This window comes from Gavia stellata, chromosome 13 (assembly GCF_030936135.1).
Source record: "Gavia stellata isolate bGavSte3 chromosome 13, bGavSte3.hap2, whole genome shotgun sequence".
Classification (NCBI taxonomy): domain Eukaryota; kingdom Metazoa; phylum Chordata; class Aves; order Gaviiformes; family Gaviidae; genus Gavia; species Gavia stellata.
The window spans coordinates 13,007,180-13,026,204 of NC_082606.1; the positions used below are offsets into that span (position 1 = coordinate 13,007,180).

The 19,025-nt window shown below is 38.0% G+C and overlaps 1 protein-coding gene across 1 annotated transcript; it reads left to right on the forward strand.

Moving 5' to 3' along the window:
* Positions 1 to 1,219: 1,219 nt before the first annotated feature.
* Positions 1,220 to 19,025, forward strand: DTWD1 (DTW domain containing 1). The gene is made up of 6 exons (XM_059824125.1): positions 1,220 to 1,246; positions 2,096 to 2,158; positions 6,071 to 6,214; positions 7,521 to 7,797; positions 12,677 to 12,921; positions 17,844 to 19,025. The coding sequence occupies exons 1-5, from the start codon at positions 1,220 to 1,222 to the stop codon at positions 12,901 to 12,903; spliced, it is 738 nt and encodes a 245-aa protein (XP_059680108.1). The 3' UTR covers positions 12,904 to 12,921; positions 17,844 to 19,025.

Consider the following 19,025-nt stretch of genomic DNA (forward strand, 5'->3'; position numbering starts at 1 on the left):
CTAAGATAACATATATTGGCAAATATTTAAACTTTAGATAACTAAAACTGACAGTCAAAGCTATCTCTATAGCATATATAGAGCATGTTCATTGTCATTTCTTCCAATAAACAGAAGAATACTACACATTCTTAGATGTCAAGAAACACGTTAAAAATGTGAAAGGTATGTAAAGACACTTAATCATAAAGGCAGAACTTCCATTTTCTTCTCAGTACCTCCATACAAAATATTCATACTATTATTATTTATGTACTTCTAAAATAGATATGGAAGAAAAAGCAAATGTCCAATCACCTGGCAAATCTGCTCTGTTCTTACATATTCAGTTTTTGTTTAGAAGTTGGAAGAAATGTGAGGGTTGCAGATTAGCAGAAGTCTTACTGAAATCAATCAACTGGTATCTTCTGAGTTCAGTGTAATTAAAAACTCAAACTTTACACTGTTACATCTGAGCAGAAACCAAGTGTGAGAAATAGCAGTTTGAAAAAAAATTATTTTTAGTAAATTGTGAAATTAAGAACCCCAAACAAAAATGATATAGCAACCATTCCTAAAAATGGTTTTGTTAATATCACAGCTTTTGTGCAAATAACTGTATAGAATAAAAGTATATAAAGGAGTAATTCAAATTTCAGAGCCTGCTTTTAAATGATGAGCAGGCTCTGTTTGTTCCCAAACAACAGGTTCTGGATTAAGCACACAAAGAAATCATTCAAACAAAGTAAGAGATAGTACACTTAGTAAAACTTACTATAATTAAGTTTGGCAAGAAAGAATTTTAAAACTATTATAAAAGTCTTCTTTGTGTCCAATAAACATTTTTCTATTTCAAAATAATTAACTACTGCACATCAAGATGTATTGTCACAGCATAAGGAGATAAAAATATACGGATGGTGAAATGTAGCCCTTTTTGCTTACTACTGCAAGGTATTACATACATACTGCTAGCATGAAAAATGGATCAGGTCAAAACAAAACAAATAAAAACAGAATGCTGGTAGAAATCCTCTGCCACTGAATGTAACACAGCTAAATTCAGTGAGGTTTTTGGGGTGTAATGGAGATCAAAGTTTGGCATAAAATCTGCCTACAATGTCAACTTTTTCCCCTAAGGCTATTGCAACTAATATATCACAGACTTTATTTCACTGAGTTGAAAGAAATATTCTCTACACCAAAATTCCTGGTTTAGTTGGGTCACTTCAACCTAAACATGCAGTTACTGAACACTGAGCATTGGGTAAGTGCTCCTGTTGAGCAGCATCCTCATCCAGGCCAAGGCATTCCACAGAAAAGATCCCATATCTTATTTAGAGGGAGTTGCAAAACAAGAAAGGAATACGGCAACACAATTCTTCCAGCCCTTGGTGTCAACCGTAAGTATGCAGTAGGTGGGGGGAAAAAATGCAGGTAAAAAAAACCCCACTAAGTGATCTAGCTTTCCTGGAGTTAACAAGGGAGTGAAACAAAGCCTTCAACCCCCCACCACAATGGTTTCCCGGCACTTCCCCCGGGCAGACAGACCCCGCGGGACGGGACCCTCTCCATGGAGGGAACGCCTCCAGGAGAGTAAAGCGTAGGGGACGTTTCCCACGGGCTGGGAGCCGCGGGAACGGACACCGGCTGGGAAGGGCGGATTTCTCCTCGCAGGTAGCAGGATGTGGTTTCTGTTCAGGGTTTTCAGACACAAAACGTGGAAGAGCCGGTCCGGGGCGGAGGCCTCAAGTAAACACAGAGTCCAGTGCTCGAGACGACCCGTGAGGAGCCACTCTCGGCCTCGGGCTGCTCCCAGCCGTCCTCCTCTACCGGGGGTAACCCCGAGAGGCGGCCAGCCGGCTGGCCGCGGAGCTGTGAACAGGAGGACACCCCTCCGCGGAGAAGTACCCTCAGGCCCCCCGTCAGTCCCTCAGTCCCTCAGTCCCTCTGCCTGCCCCTCAGCGGCCGCGGGCGGCACGCGCGCGCCGTCACTAAGGGCCCCTAGCAACAGTTCCCCGCCGAAAAGCACTCTCCCGGCCACGCTCTTCCTGTCCCCTCCTCCCCGCGCTGGCCGAGCCCGACACTTTCGTTCCGGGGCCTGTGAGGGCCGCAGAAGAGCCGGGCGGCCCTCTGCGGCGAGTGCCGGCCCGCGGAGGGGCTGGAGCCGAGGGAGCGGGTGAGGAGCGGTGCGGTGCGGTGCGGTGCGGATTTCCCCGCCCCACCGCGAGGGTGTCGAGGCCACGGGAGTGGGGGGAAGGAGAGAGGAGGGAGCACGGTCCGGAGGAAGCGCATCTCCGGCAGCCCCGTGGCCGTGAGGGGCAGGCGGCCGCGACGGGGGTGGCGGGGCCTCGGGGCCGTGCGTGGGGCGCCCTGGCAGCTCTCTCCACGGCGGGGGGCGGCCCCAGACCGCCGCCGTGGCCGTCGGCTAGGCCGGCCCGCGGTAGGAGGCGGCTTTTTGCCCTCAGAGGCCTTGGCGTCCCTGCAGCCACAGGGGCCATTCAGTCACGCCGAGAGAGGAGAACTGCTTTGTGATTTTCCGTGAGACACCACAACAACAAAGGTCTGTGCCCCTCAGAGTCCCGGTGCGTTTCCTACAGCCTGCTTTACGCTGCCCTGGGACTTTGTTGCCACAGAAGAGTCCCAGCCCTGTAAATGGCCAGACGGCGCTCCGCCTCACGGGCGGTTGAGGGCATCAGCTGCCTCCTCAGCAGCTGTCATCGCTGCAAGCTGAGACCCAACCATGTTGCTTCCACATGGTTCAGCAGACGTTAGTGAGCAGAGATGAGTGAGCACACGGCAGTAACCGAGATGAGCATGCTTTCTGGCACTTCATGAACTTTCTAGAAAACCCCTATGTCCTGAGATTTTAAATTGTCTTAGAATTGCCGTTGGAATGTGGAGGGTATTCTCCAGCTGCAGTGATTTATCTGGGTTTTGGAAGTTAGGTGTAGATGGAGTTGTTATTTACAGTCTTAAAATGTTATGTCTGAATCAAGATTTGGATCTTACAAGTTGTGTAAACTCTATTGCTGTCTTTTTTTGAGAAGTATACTGTATGTATACTGCTGTAACTTTGTGAACAGCTATTATTTTGAGACCACAGAGGTTTTCCTGTGCCATTAGAGCAGCATATCTCTTGTCAGTATCAATAATGAAAGTGCTTCGGGGTGTCATAGTTGAACACCACAGTGCCATAAGACATTATACTGAAAAGAATCAGCTTGCAGCCTGGGAATGCATGTCAAATTACAGGGCCTCTCGCCCTCTTTGCTTCTTGAGGAAACTTGATAATAGTACGGGTTAGTCTGAGGTCTAGAGTGTATTTGCTTTTTCTCAGAGATATTTAAAAGCAAATTGCACTATAAAATCTGTGTGCATATTAGATTTTGTGTTTATTTGAATGGACATCCCTGACCTTTCAAAAGTTAGAGCTTGTCAGCGGGCGAGGGGAAGGTATCATAGCATGCATGAGTATGTAATTTTACCAGAAAATAACAACTGATTTTTCTGGGATTAATTTTAAATTTTTATTGGAAAGCTAGCCGTGTTTTGGTTTTGTTATTTTTCAATTAAATTACACTTGGTTTTATTTAAACACTTAATTTTGGATCACATCTCAGGAATTATTGTTTGTTTGTTTTTGTTAAACATGACTGGTTTGTTACATCATTTCACAAGTGTGAACCCTGACATGAAAAAGTAAACCTAAATTAGCTGAAAGTAAATACTGAGAATGTCTTTTTTCATTTTAAGTGATGCGGCACAGAGTGCAAAAGGCAGTTTGTAACTACTGCAGGCTGTGCAGGCTCCTGACTGGGGGCTGCTTTGAAGACCAGAGAGGACCCTGCGTGATCGAGTCAGAAGGGTTTCACTAAAACTGTGACTGTGACTCTGAGCCTCTGCACACAGCAATACTAATTCTGTCTGGATTGGGTATGGGCATCCAGTCATGCTTCTGATACATTACTCAGAGTACACAGTGAAAATTTTTTGCCAGCTGCAGAGGGTGAGACAACATCTGTCCTGAAGAAAGCCTGAAAAAAAATCCATCGATGTTATTAAATAAATACAAACTTGCAGAATGAGTCTAGACTGGGTCAGCACTTATTATCTGGTATATGGAGCACCAAAGCGGTGTTGGCGCTCGAGACTAATTTTTCAGCCTCAAGCCCTGCTCCTGGAAGATTTCTTTTATCTCACAAAGTTTTGTCAACAGAGATTTCATTCAGGTGGCTTGGTTTGCCAACACACAATAAATTTCGGGCTAGAGATCTAAATTTGTACAATTAACTTTTATGGATTTCTGTCCTGTAGACGTTTAATTCATTGTCACTAGTCATGCTGAAGACTAATGGGACTGCTCACTCAGGTAAATAGTGTCTACTAGTGTTTCCATAAACTTTTAGACACTGATCCTAGTGATGGAAAAAAATGCACGAGTTCAGTGAGTGGGATAACTTATCTTCGTAAAATGAAGAATGTGCATATATGTGCATTAAGGATACAGATCTCAAGTTCTTTCTAGCTGTTTATCTCATGCTCTCCTGAAATCTGTTTGGAGTTCTTGGTGCTATAACAACTGAATCAGATTATTTTATTATTCTTTCTGTTATAGGAAATACCTTCTTTGATGAGTATTTTTTGCTAAATAGGATCACACAGAATCATTTCCAATAAATCAGTGCATAGTATATTGGATTTTTATTTAACAGCTACAACATATTGTCTGTTTCAGCTAACCATGTCTTTAAATTCATCTACATTTTTAAATGAAGAACACTCTCAAGGACCAAAAAGAAATACTGAATGTTTGGAAAGTCTAGAATTGCAGACTCCATCATCGTTTCAAGATAACCCACTTCAACAATTACAGTTAGCATCGCAGGAAGTACTTGAAAAGGCAAAAAAGAGTGGGAGATCAAAATGCCCCCGATGCAGTAGTTCAAGGATGTTTTATTGTTACACATGCTTTGTTCCTGTTGAAACTGTCCCTACCACAGAAATTCCGACTGTGAAGGTTAATATTTCTTATGGATCTTTTATAATATTCTTGTGCCTTTTAGTTACTGGGGACAGAGAACAGTCTGCCTGTGACCATTTCTTTTCTGATTCATTCTTTATGGACATTCATCTTGAACACAGCTATAAGTATGAATAAACTACAGTTAGATAAAATTATTGTTCTTATTTGAGGAATTACACGTACAACACTGGCAATGTTCCAGTCCTCACATAAACATTTATGTACCTACTAGATGAGAAGATAAGCTGAAGTCACCCAGCTTCTCATGCAAATGACTATGTTTTCACTTAGTTTTTAGAAGTTTCTTTACAGTGCTCTTAACTTCATTCTCCAGTTTCTAAGAACTCTGGCCAGAACAGAGTATATTGTGAACAAAAAATATGATTTGTCCATGATCAAGAGTGAATTTTACATAAAAAGTGAGCTAAAAGGCATTCCTAAGTGTCATGGTTGTATAATTCAGATAACCACTCTTAAAATACAAATAAAGACTAAAAAGTGTAATACCCTTCAGCTAAAATACTTGGAGGAACCATCAAAGGGGACCAAGAGACATTTTGCAAAATCACGTAGGAACAAAAATGCATTTTGAAGACACTGTACTTCGAAAGCATCGTGAAAATACTTTAGAAGTACTTTAGAAATTTGACCTAGTGGATTTAGGTGTATTTTCATTGAAGTGGCCATTTTTGCAACAGGGTGAATACCTAATACAGATAAGCATTCATATTTAGGACCATTATGTTGCTCAAATTAAGACCACATCTTATCTACCTTGATACTATTTCTAGAGATTTTACCACACTACTATGGCAGCAGCATTCCAAATTGCATTCATTGCATACTTAGGTATTTACATGAACTGAGAGAATGTAACAGGTGCTTCCTGTCACTTGTCTCTAGTTTAGTTCTAAACCTATTAAAACAAAAACATTGTCAAAAATTGTCAAATATGTCTTAGTTACATGCCCACAGGGATTTCTCCTAGATTTTGCATAAATTTTTGTACCTGTATGTATGATCATAAATATTGCTTATTTCTTTTTTTTTTCTTTCTTACTGTAGTTACCTTTGAAGATTGACATTATTAAACACCCAAATGAAACAGATGGCAAAAGCACTGCTGTGCATGCTAAGCTCCTGGCACCTGATGATGTTACAATTTATAAATACCCTTGCATTCCAGAATACGAAGAAAAAAGACATGAAGTAAGGAATTCTATATAGATAGCAGGGCTTTGTGGTGGGGAGATGCAGAGGTATCTTCTGTACTTCCTCCTGCAGTGGTACTGCACTCTGCTGGGAGGGAGTGGGAGGAAAGCACTCTTCTGTTAATCTAGTCCACTCCATCTTGAGCTCTCTCAAAGCTTGGGCCTACAAACGTGCAGTGGTTACGGACTGTCCTTCAAAGCTTGGAAAAACTAGCACTATCTAACCACCTTGAATTTCCTATGTTCACCACCTCAGATAATGGACAATTTGATTCTTTGTGTACTATAAGTATTTTGCCCAAACATATGAAAGTATTCAACTTACAGGAAGTTAAACAGCAGTTAGGTGCTGTGCTCATCATATTCAGCAGCTGCAGTGTTTAAACTTCCTTAAAATTTTTAACATTCACTATTACAGGGAAAACGTACTGAAATTGTCTGAAATTGTCTGAATTGTACTGAAATTGTCTATCACGGTCAGCACAGAGCATGAAAAAAGTGAGCTATGAACTTGGATTTATACGCTCATTTAAATGGTGTGATTAATCTGAAATCTAATATTTACACATTTGATGTCATAATTAACACTTTCATTATTGTTTGACTACATGAAGAGGAGGATAATATACCTAGTTCATAGACATGTTATTTTCTTCAAGAAATGAGCCATCAAGGAAAGCATAGGTGGCAAAGAGGCAGGGAGCTGAAAAAAAGCAGAAGGAGCAATGGGGAAGGCAGGCAAAAGTGGGAAAAGAGTGCAGTGACTTTGTATTGTCCAGGCTTTCCAAGCCACAGAATCTGAATGCTGCAATAAGCAACTGAAAAAATACTACCTGAGGCCATCACTGGTCTTTTTCATGTAAGATAGTTGTGGGACCTGCAATAGACAACAAGGGCAGAAGAGATTATTTGCTCTGATCTAAAATTTGTGAATGAAATTAGAAACTATTTTTTATGGCCTTCCTGACCCATATACTGCAATGACAAGTGAAATTTGAACTTCCTCAGGGCTGACACCATTGTCTTAGATGAAAAAAAACTTTTTACAGAAGTATTAGAGGTGGTAGCAGAGGCATGGAGGTGACATTTAATTAAAGATCTCTAATAAGTATCTTTATGCATTATTTTAACATCATCTTTTATCCTTTTAGACAATAGAATATTTTTAAGAGACACTCTTTCATCTTCCCCTGACTTAAATGTTTGTGGGTGGGGATAGAAAATTTCTGTTCTTTAATGAAACAGTTCCTGGTGTGTTATTAGATATTGCTGACACTCAAGATTTCTTTCTTTTCTTCATTTAGATAGCACTTATATTTCCAGGCCCCAATTCAGTTTCAGTAAAAGATATTGCTTTCCATCTCCAAAAAAACGCTAAGAAAGGTGTTTGTAATAATGACGACGACTGTTCCAGAGAGCCATTTCTTAAGCAAGCAAAGATAGAACCTAAAGAAGAAGAAAAAAATCTAAATGAATGCATCTCAAGCAACAGGAGTGAAGGCGCTAGACTGAAGAAAATAATATTTATTGACAGTACCTGGAATCAAACGAACAAAATAATAACCGATGAACGACTTCAAGGTAAAAAAAAAGTTGATATTGAGATGTTATTGCTACAGAAATAATTAAAGGAAACATATGTCTATATAACAGACCTGAGCATGATATAAGCGTATACCTAACCCTATGTATGAGTATACATGAAAGATTCAACAGCCTATTTCAGTGCTATAGAAGACTTCCTGAGCCAAAGACTCCATTACTTTTCATGTCATATAATTTGTTTTGCAAAATGATAAGACTAGTATTAAGAAAGCATTTACATTTATTTCTCCCACTTCTCTATTGGAACAAATTTCCTCAATCTCACACAATGGAAACTGTCACATCAGACAATAGAAGAACAGTAGTTTGAATGGCCTCTGAAAGAAGACAGAAAGATTTCCTTTGCAGGTGGCTATCTGCTTTTTCAGAAGACCCAGATGATGTACTAGAGCAGACTGGCCACTAGCAGCATATAGGCCACTAGAAGGTGAAAGAGGAATCTAGGAGATACAGGGCAAGCATGTCATGGCTTAGTTTCTTTTTCTAGTAAAGTTCTTGGTTTCGTGTCATTTCAGTGACCTCAGTACTTCCCAGACAAAAGGGGAATGGCTGCTCACCCTCCACACCCTCCCATCTCTGAAAGCAAAAACTTGTAACTCTGTAAAGGTTTTTTGTTTTAGGTTCATTACAAGAAGTTTACAGTTAAGTATTCTAAATAAAACCACAAAAGATAAAACAATTTAACAATAGCATTTCATTTCCTTTGAGATAAATAGGAGTTTGAAAATAACTTTCATTGGTGAAAAAGGTGCACTTAGCTGTGAGACGTTAGTATAATGTATTGGCTAATTAAACGGTGGGACTCAATCTTAAAGGTCTTTTCCAACCTAAATGATTCTGTGATTATATTCTATAAAATCCTGTTACTAAGTATTTAGTTTAACACAAAACATACTCTATCAAATAAATTGAAGTATGACTATAAAGATTAGAGTAATTGTATGTTGCAAGTTACTGTAAAGCAGTTGGAACTTATTTTAAAAGGATGAATTTAAGAAAAGTAACAGGCAGCCAGGGGAACTGAAGATTTCTGTGGAAGCTTATGCAGTCTATCAGTCAAAAATTCGTGCTTGTTGTTAAAGAATGGTTTCCAGTTACCCCATGCAAATGCTCATCTGGCGGACTCTTCCCTCTTTTCTAGAACTTCATCTCTGTTCCAGCTGTATTGCAGTCCTCTCTTTCCCTGAGCACCTTTCAGGATTGCTCTAAGGTGTGACTAGTGTCATGCAAGTGAGTCTCACTTATCCACACCCAGGCAAGAATTTTACCCTCCATACAGCAACTAGGGCAGTGCGCACAACTCGTGCATTCACTGCTTTCCTTAGTGCCTGTCACAAAGTACGTAAGTTGCATTAATACTCATTTTAGAGACTGCAATCTGCCTTCCAAGATGAATGGGGCAGAGTTTCTTTAGGCATAAACTGATGAAATCTTTATGTTTTACACACATGAAAAAATAGAGAACTGTTGTCATTTTTCAGTTCAACTACAAATGAAGTCATCATCCAACAAAATATTCCTCATATATTAAAGTTTTAAAAGGAGTGTTCATAATTCCAAATAAAAAGTAATTGCTATACTTATTCAGAAAGATGAAATTACAAGAAATACTGGATGGAAACGTTAACAAAACCAAGAAAATGTAAAGAAAAGCCTTGTGTTTTGTAAGCCTGCATTTATATAGAGAGTAAACCTAGCTAATTGTACTGCAAGAAAAAGCGAATGAGTACATCAATCTTAAAAAAAAAAAAAAAACAGTCTAGAAAACTTGGATGAAAAATACTTCTATATCTTGGAAAAGTGGTGTAATATATCTTTAGAAAGCAAAACTAAATCAGTTGTGTTAAAGACAGGAAATATTTGAGAGTTGGTAATGTCTAGGATTGATTACTTCATTGAAAGTGATCACTAATATAAGTGATGAAGCTTATTGGCAACATCAACATGGTTGTTAAAGAAACAGATTGCTTTGGTATTTTTTCCTGTAAGTTTGATCCGCTTTGTATAAGCCAAATGTCTTATTTTATTAGCTTATACGTTCTCTTGTACAAGGCTGAATCATACATCTGCTTTAGTTGGTGTTTTTTGGTTTGGTTTTTGTGGTTTGTCTGGTTTTTGGGTTTTTTTGTTTGGTTTTTTTTTTTAAAGTTTTTGTGCTTTCTTTCATTTCTGCAAGAAAATGGTGGCCTTTGCCTATGCACAGCTAGGATATTTGAGAGCTGTAAGTTGATGTTCTCTGAGGCAAACTCCCCATATCCTCTTTTTCTGACAAATCTCTTGTCCTCTTCTCATACTTTCATTTTTCTTCTTCCCTCAAAATCACACTTGGGGGTGTAATGCAAAGAAAATGTGGGAACTCTATCATGAATTTCCACATTCTTTCTAAAATAACATATGCTGACATCATTCAAGGGGCCATAGCAGAGACAAGGTGAATCCAAGGTATGTAAACCCCTTCTTCCTCAGCCTAAATCCTTAAGTTACTCAAACCTTGGGAATCTAAAAGATTAGGAAAGGAGCAGAATTCCTGCCTGAAATAGCATTTTCAAGCTACTACCTTTTTAGGAAATTAACAGTATAATTAAAATAACAATAGGCACATTAGTAAGAGGTTACACTCTTACTACCATAGGTGCAAACTGTAATTACTCATTACTTAAAATTTTCAGCACTTGTATTTCTTGAAGTAGTGGATCTCCCAGTTCGCTACACGAACTATAGTGATGAAGAGGTGATGGAAGGCTCAAAGTAAGCAACAGGCTTCAGCATGTGTGTAAACTTTACAGTAAGGCTTGTTGATAAGAACTTAACATCTCTCTTCGATGTAACATCAGTGACCAAACATGATTAGGTTTGAGCATTCAATTATTATGGTGGAGGGAGCACAGGAACTGTGCTGTGATAATAGGATGTAGCATATCAGGAAAAAATGGAGGCTTAAGGAGAGGTGGGAGATCTCTGAAACGTATTGTCTACTGTAAGACACATACACAGGAGAATAACTTTTGTAAGGGAAATTTGGTTACATTACCTAAGCAGATTTAAAGGTAGCTGTATTTCCATTTCACTTGATCTCAGATTCATAGAAATTTTGATTTCTAATGAGCTCAAAGTATGTGGATGCTAAAAAAAGCCCAACATGTTTATTTCCTTAGTATTTGCAAGCTTTCATATGAACAATCAGTATTTGTAATAAAACATTGCCTTTGGCTGTATAGATACAAATACCATAGAGATGATACAAATATGCTCAGTGAAGTGTAACCCTTAACCCCCTCTAATTTTTTTTTTTTTTTTTTTTGTTAAAAAAACTCCTAAAATGCTATGTTTGAAATTAACTGATCCTGCATTTGTGGTAAGCTTAGTAGCATCAGTGGTCTTGCCTTCAGTGAACTTTTGTTTGTATTCAGACCACGAACAGGTGGGAGTTTACATTGGAGGAATCGTCCCCTAAATTAAGTTCACTGCTGATAAGATGGAAACATCACTGAATTTGATGAAAGTTTTCACTTTGGTTAGGGCTGAGAATTCAAGTATTGAAACCTCTTGAGGGAAACAAGCTTAATGCAGTTTCTTATAACTATTTTGAATACACATGTATAGGATTATTAGAGGTAACAATTAGACTACATTATTTTGAATTTTTCGTTCTGAAATGCCAACAATAACATTTAAATTCAGTGATGGAATCTCCTGTTTAGTTTTTTAAAAAAAAAAAAAAGCTGTAGAAGAGATTTTTTCAACAATGCAAGATATACATTACTAACTTCAAAGCAAACAACTAAATCCATCTTGCAATTACACTAGAAAGAATTAAATGTAGTTAGAAGGTAAAAAGCATAGAATTACAAGTGCTGGGCTGTAGGCCAGTTTGCGCTCCTGAATTTGGACCTTACTGGAACTTTGCTGTCCACAACTTCCAAGCAATTCTTAAACCATATTGTTATTTATACTATTACTTGTATTAAACCACCCCATGACACACATTTAGTATTTGATTTTAACATTTAGTAAAAGATAATTTTACAACCTGATCCTGGTATTATTTGACAGGTGTATACGCTATTCTTTAGAATCCAATTGTCCATCCTGTTTACAAAGTGATTACACATTAAGGTGGTTTTAATTTTGAGTAGTTTGTGCATCTTAAGGAACATAAAAATCCAGATACATGTTTAAAATTCAGCTGAATAATAAAACAGTTACAGAGACTATAGTAGATGAAAGATTTTCATATGCCATACAGAGACCAAATTTCTTTCTTTCATCTCAAGTGGGAATAGTTTCTAATAAAATCAATCACCAGATTCTGTCATACTTACTCCTGAGTAATCCCAGGGAAATTTTAGTTACTTGACAAGCATAAATGAAAAGCGTCTGGCTCTTAGCAAATATTCCTCAGTTCAGCAAAACTAACAGTCTGAGGGATTCTGTTTTACACTTGAAAGGTATTAGCTTTGCAAAAGATGAATTTTATTAATAATTTTATGAATATTGATGAGTCTTTGTAGGTGTGGGTTTCACTCTTCCTATCTGAAGAGACCCTGCAGTTTACTGAGGGCTGTGAGGCTGTATGAATGAAAAGATAATCTAGAAGTTTTAACTGCAAATATGAGGATTGTAACCTAGAACTTGCAGCACTTTTTCATGAAATTTCCAAGTGGTCCGCAAAGGAGGATAAAATTACCACCTCCATTTTACAGATGAAAAAAAATGGAGGTACAGGAAGAGAAATTATTTGCGTGCAGGCATCTAGCAGGCAAGCAGCAAAGTCAGAACACAAAACTAAAGACTTGTTTGGCATCCCATCCACCAATCCACATTGTCTAAATATACGTCATCTTTTTGTTGACAGGGTTACTGCAAATTGAGTTGAAGACAAGGAAAACTTGCTTTTGGCGTCATCAGAAGGGAAAGCCAGATACGTACCTTTCCACAATAGAAGCAATTTATTATTTCCTTGTGGACTATCATCAGGAGATTTTGAAAGAGAACTACAAAGGAGAATATGATAATCTGCTTTTTTTCTTTTCATTTATGTACACATTGATTAAAAATGCCAAGTGTTGTGCAGGAAAATAGTAAGATATCTGTCTATAGGTAAGTAACACTACATTTTATTTTGTTTCTTTTGTAATGATAAACTGCACAAATGTAACTATTTTTATCTAAATGAAGTCTGGAAGTAGCTTGTACTCTTAATAATGACTACAGTGTTTTTCCAAAAGTAAGCTGCAGACCTCATGTCCTGCGTGCTTGAGGTTGTAGAACTACTCAGATGAGCAGCCTGATTAGAATTACTTATTTGAAAACAGTTGTGCTTTGCTAAATATTGCTGTGTTTGAACCTACAGACCTGATACACTTATCACAGTGAGAGTATTTCCTGAGGTGGGGATAGGAGGACTTGGCCCCTCTAGCCATAAGGAGTGATCTCTCTAACTGTAAAAAGGAATTAGCATGTTAGCTTTTTATTATTATTAATACTTTGTTTCAGGTGTTTTCTTTGTGTTTTACCCAGTAATAGTGATTTCACTTTCACGACATCAAAAGCTTACTGAAATTATTAGGATGGTATTTAACTGGGGGGGGACACACCAATACAAAATGAAAGACCACATTAAGTGAATAGAGTATAAATTATGTACTTTCAAGATTTTTTCTGGAAAATTGTCCTAGTAATAGAAAAGAGCAATTTCTTTAAACGTCATTATACAGCGCGTGATTTCTATAGTACCATTCACATACTGTTATATTAAGATTATTCTCAACTTCTTAGATAATTTTAGACTTCTTCAAACAAGTTAATTTAGTTAAGTGTTTATTACTATTATATAATACCATTATTATTTTGGGGAACGCTAACTTAAATGTCACTATGGCATATCACAGACAGTAAAATTTTGTAGGTGCCACATACTTGTATTCTAAGCAGCAGAAGGGGCTCGTGGCACTGTAGGAGTTGTCTGAAAATGTAGATCTTTTTGCAGGACCTAAGAAAAAGTAATTGCAGAGACAAGAAAGAGGGAAGATGGTGGTTCCAACCACATTTCTGACAGACTTCCTTAAATTAGGCAGACTAAGAATCTGCTGCGTTTTTTCTTTTGCAGTAGTAGTGCAAATTTGAAGAGCGTAGATAAAACTTTGTCTTTGCTGATAAAATTTTTGCTGGTATATGTATCACTGCTGGCAAAGTCATCACATGTGAATATAATTATACAAGTGTGACTTTGCCAGGCTATACCAGTACAGCTAATGCTGGCAGAGGTAATAGACCTAAGCTATATCTTTACAAGCAAAGTTATACAAATGTATTTTTATCATACTAGGATGTTCGGCCAGAAAAATTCACGTTAGTGAAAATTACAGTCTTAAGGTAGAAAAAAAAATGTTTCATTAGAGGTACGATATAAGATGGATATTTCTGAATACTCTCAGAAGTGTGTTACTTCAGAAAAAAATAAATCTTGTTGAAGTGACACAGATTGAAAAATTACAATAGATTGTTTTTTAAACAAAAATTTTGAAGTTTTTGTTGTATATTTTCCTCAGCAAATCTGGTTAAATTATCACCTGTAGCATACTTATACATACATATACGTCCATATATACATCCATATTTGCTCAGGGAGGTAGTGGAGTCACCCTCCCTGGAGGTATTCAAGGAGCATGTAGATATGGCATTGTGGGATGTGGCTTGATGGGCATGGTGCTGTGTGGTGTGGGTGGGTGGGTTGTTTTGGTGTGGGTTGTGGTGTGTTTTGTGGTTTGTGGGTGGTTTGGGTTTGGGTTTTTTTGGGGTTTTTTTTGTTTGTTTGTTTGTTTGTTTGTTTTGTTTTTTTAATGGTTGGACTTGATGATCTTACAGGTCTTTTCCAACCTTAGTGATTCTGTGATTCTGTGATACTCTCCAGGAGGGCACCTTCACACCCCAGTGAACATAGAAACAGTGCCTTGAAAAATACATCAAAATCTTTTCACACTTACACAGCAATTCATGCAGGCTCAAATAACTAATTTGTACCATGTTTTTTAATGCTTCAAGACATTGAAATCAAAGTTAATGTTGCTTAAAACACAAGAGATAAATACACTCTCTCTGCAAGTCATACTTCAGATTTATATGCTTATCTGCACAAGTGAATGCATATAAAACACATTTCAGTGGACAACCAAACCACATCTCCTCCATTTGCAAAAAGAAATGCTAGTTAAGTTACAGGAGTGCACGTGAAGTGTGCATGAACTGTAACAGCACCACGAGAAACACAGGCTTGAAGTCAGAATGAGAAAGCTTGTTTTTAAATATACATATATAATGGCACAGCTGTTAAGTATATTGTGAGTTCATGTACCAGGCAATGAGAAAAATCAGCAGTCATGTCTCAGTGCTATTGAAACAACACATTTCTTATTCATTTGGTTCTTATTGCTATTGAGAGGTTATTTTGGCTTTTTACAATGATTAATGCTATTTCCTTTGGTATGAATTTTGATAGTCTTTTGACATTTCTATCTGTTCTTGTATTTCTTAAACAAAGATTGCTGTAATTTTTTAAAAAAATCACACAAGTATAATAGCTTGAGAAGGAAACTTTCACCCAGTTTAAACAAACAAAAATAAAATGAACCCACTGACCTAACGTTTTACAAGAACCAGAGAGAAAAATGGGGGGGCGCAGAATTACTTCCAAGACACATTTCCCTGAAAACATGTTTTTTTATTTAAGAAGCAGAGGTCAGATAAAAGCTTGTATAAGCTGTTCTTTGTTACTTTTGGAAAATAGTTTCATAAGGTTAAAAATGGTTTCCAAATTTAAGTTTTGTGTACCTCACTTAATTTGAACAATGGGAATTAAGAATCTATTCCAAAAGTAAATTAATTTTAATTCTCAGGTGAAATCAATGTACAGAAAAGATTTTAAATCTGGAACACTGTGTCCAGGAATTGGGTTCAAATTCTTTGTAATGCAAGAACAATTCTTATGCCAAGTGACAGAGGCACATCTAATATCCATAATTAATTATGGTCTGTTGATATTCCTGTGATAACCTTTTGTGAGGGCAGGAGGGAGGTTATTGTCACTTCTGCTAGAAATCTGTTCTGTCCGAGCAGCAGCTGTAGTTCCCCTTTCTCTCCCATCTCCTGCTCTTCCCTCTGTAAAAAAGATTTAAATCCTCTATTTCATTTCAGTACTGGTATAAGGAGTCAAACCAACCAAGTCATCCACCTCATACTGAAAATGTCTCAATATCGCCGATACATTTTTCCAGCTTTGAGACTAAAGAATAGTTTCGTTCCACCAAATGAAAGCGATCCAGTGGTTAATCCTTTCAAGTGCAATTAGCAGCACTGACCATCCCATTCTTTAAAATGAGGGTCATGGGGAGGTAAAGGCCAGTTCTGGGCCTTTTGTTTCATATCAGAATACCCCTTCACTAACTATCTCTTCTGTTTCCAAAAACATCAGAGAACAAGGGGGAAAACAGGCTTCCACTTCCATTAGCAGTAACTTAAACAGCCATAAGTTAAAGGGGGAGGAAAAGGAAGAGCATCTCTATCTATCTCCTTTCACAACAGAAGACATCTGGCCTCCTGTGGGGAGGCCCCAGATAACAAAGAACCTGTCATTACAAACCTCCGCAATGCGTTCAGAGAACCATTTTTACCTGCAGTCTGGCTCATTCATTTCCTGCCACTGAAGCCATCTGCTTTTGCTTATTGTGGGTATTTTTGTTCTTTGTTTGGCCAGGAGCGTGAAGTGGCTTCACTTCAGCATGCCTGTATGCTTGGTCAGAGGGAGGATTTAATCCTTTTCTCAAAATGAATAAGAGGGAGCTGCAAAAAACAATTCCTTTCCTGGAAGGTAGCACAAAAGTCATCCAAGCCTAGGTTGAATAAAGGGTCATGTGAGTGCATAGGGTAAAAATACACTGAGACTGAAAAAAGATGGCAACTTGGAATCTACAGCAGAACCTTCCAAAGCACTTGTAATCTCAGCTGATTTAAATCATTGGCTACTGCTTCTTGCAATTCTTTTCAGTTTGAGTCCATCTGATTTTTCCACATAGGCTTCTTCAGGCCCAATTGCAGAATAATGTAGTGATCTGTTCTTGCTTTTTTCTTGCACTGAGTTTCAGTATTTTGCCCAAATGCTTTAGAAATCAGTCTGTCTTCATAAATGATGGTCTTAGCATACTTGCATAAAATGTAATGTGATGTGAAAATCCATTCCACCTATCCCTATCTTTGAAAATACCAAAATAAGGAGGGGAGAAAACTTCTTATTAGTTTCCCATCATTTACTATAATGCAGTTCCTACGCTCCCAGGTACCATTAACTTGTGGCTCAAAGTATTGCAAAAAGCTGCTCATCAGCTGAATTCTTCAAACCTGTTTTGCAACACAAAACTTTAACGGTGACTACAGCAATGTTAAAACAGGAAAGCTTTCCCACTAAGATGAAAAGATTATGTGGCAGTAAGACGCTGATGTCTTGATACCAGAATATGAGGTCACCCATTAAGGTACTGAACGGCTCAACATAATTCCTGAACTGTCATCCCTTGTCTTGAGAGACATTATTTTAGTAAAATTCGAATGCTATCATTAGTAAGAATGTTGATTTTGACTGGTGACACTTAAGTAATACCAACATGCCAAGTAAGTGTTTATATGGAAAAATTACAACATTCTTCCTGTTCACTTGTTGGGAAAGATAACACATGGCTGCCATTTTATGGAGTCTGAAGAGAAATCAGATGCTGTAGAACTTTGAAAGTAGTGTAGCGCATTAAAGTGTAAAAACACTCATAGTGGTGTGGTTTCTTCACCACTACCTACCAGAAAAAAAAATTCTAATGGTTCTTGAGTCCTACAGCAAGAGGTAGGAACTACTTCTCTAATGCAAAAAAGACTTTGTATTTTCACCTCACTGAAGATGGAAATTTTTGCCTAACTTTAGCAATACTGGTGCTGTTACCACATTCAAATAAACTATGATTTTATTGCTGACTTTTCAGATCACTGGTGTTGCAATAGGATGTTTAGAAACATACCACAGAAGAGTGAACAGAAGAGAATGCTCCACACTAATATACCCAAGATTGAGTCCTACCTGACCTATGATCCTGTGCGCTTCACTTCCCTTACCTGCAAAGTTAATTTCTGCCTCTGAATAACATGTCTCCACATATGAAGCTGAGCCCATAAGCCAGTTGAACTCAGCAGGAAATTTAAAGGCTGAGTATTATTACTTCAAAGATTCTGATGGTACAATTTCTGGGTTTCCAACAACAGGGGTAGAAGAGCTATACAGAAGTATGTGTACATGCGTAAATATGAATATATACCTCCCTCCTAGCGATAAATGCATTAAGGACACAAGCCAAAGATTTTCTTCTATGATGTTTCTGTCTTCGCGAACATAAAGACAAAGAAAAATCGAAGTGTGGTATCAGAGTTTACAAAATCAAAGAATAAACTGTTATATGTACAGAGCAAATGTATACTTCAGATACAGACATATCTGCGTACATTAACAGGCTCAGCTATAAGTAGTTTGACCAGGAATTCATTTAAGTTTGGATGCACTATCCAGCACAAGTGCTATATTATCCTTCCAAACAATACACTGGAAAAACAAATAATCTTTCATACCTTTTCACTATTCTGAATATTGCTGCTAATGAGTCTAGTGTAGCTCCCTACTCTTGTCTCATAAAGGATCATGTTTTCTTTGCATCTCCAAGCAGCACTGAAGTATTAGATTTGTAATAAAAAAGCTACCCAATGCTGCAAACCCAACTCCCTGCATTAAAGTTAAGCACATCCATCCAGGCTTAACAGGGCATGCCAAAACAGGCCAAAGGGGTAAACAGGTTATTCCAAAACAATTAAAAGAGTAAAACTGAGAAAAAAAATAAATTAGAGAGTGTTGAACTACATGGAAATTCTGACTCACCTGCACAGAGGAAATGCCATGGATCGTGCTCCGCCATTTGTTTAGCAGAGAAGAGGGGAAAGGAGCAAAAGCGCACCAACCCTGGCACTGAGGAAAACGCATTTCCCTCAAGTAATCATGTGCATGAACACCTACAGTGAACATGCACATTTATTACCCTTGATGAAAAATTGATTTTATGTATAATGCAACGTGATGTTTTCTTTGCTGTCTTTTGATTACTTACTGGAGAATAAAATAA

Coding starts and splice junctions, on each gene's coding strand:
- DTWD1 (XM_059824125.1), top strand. CDS start 1,220: ATGCAGTTACTGAACACTGAGCATTGG. Junction 2,159..6,070: donor GGCTGGAGCCGAGGGAGCGG/GTGAGGAGCGGT, acceptor TTCTTACTGTAG/TTACCTTTGAAGATTGACAT. Junction 7,798..12,676: donor AACCGATGAACGACTTCAAG/GTAAAAAAAAAG, acceptor TTTTGTTGACAG/GGTTACTGCAAATTGAGTTG.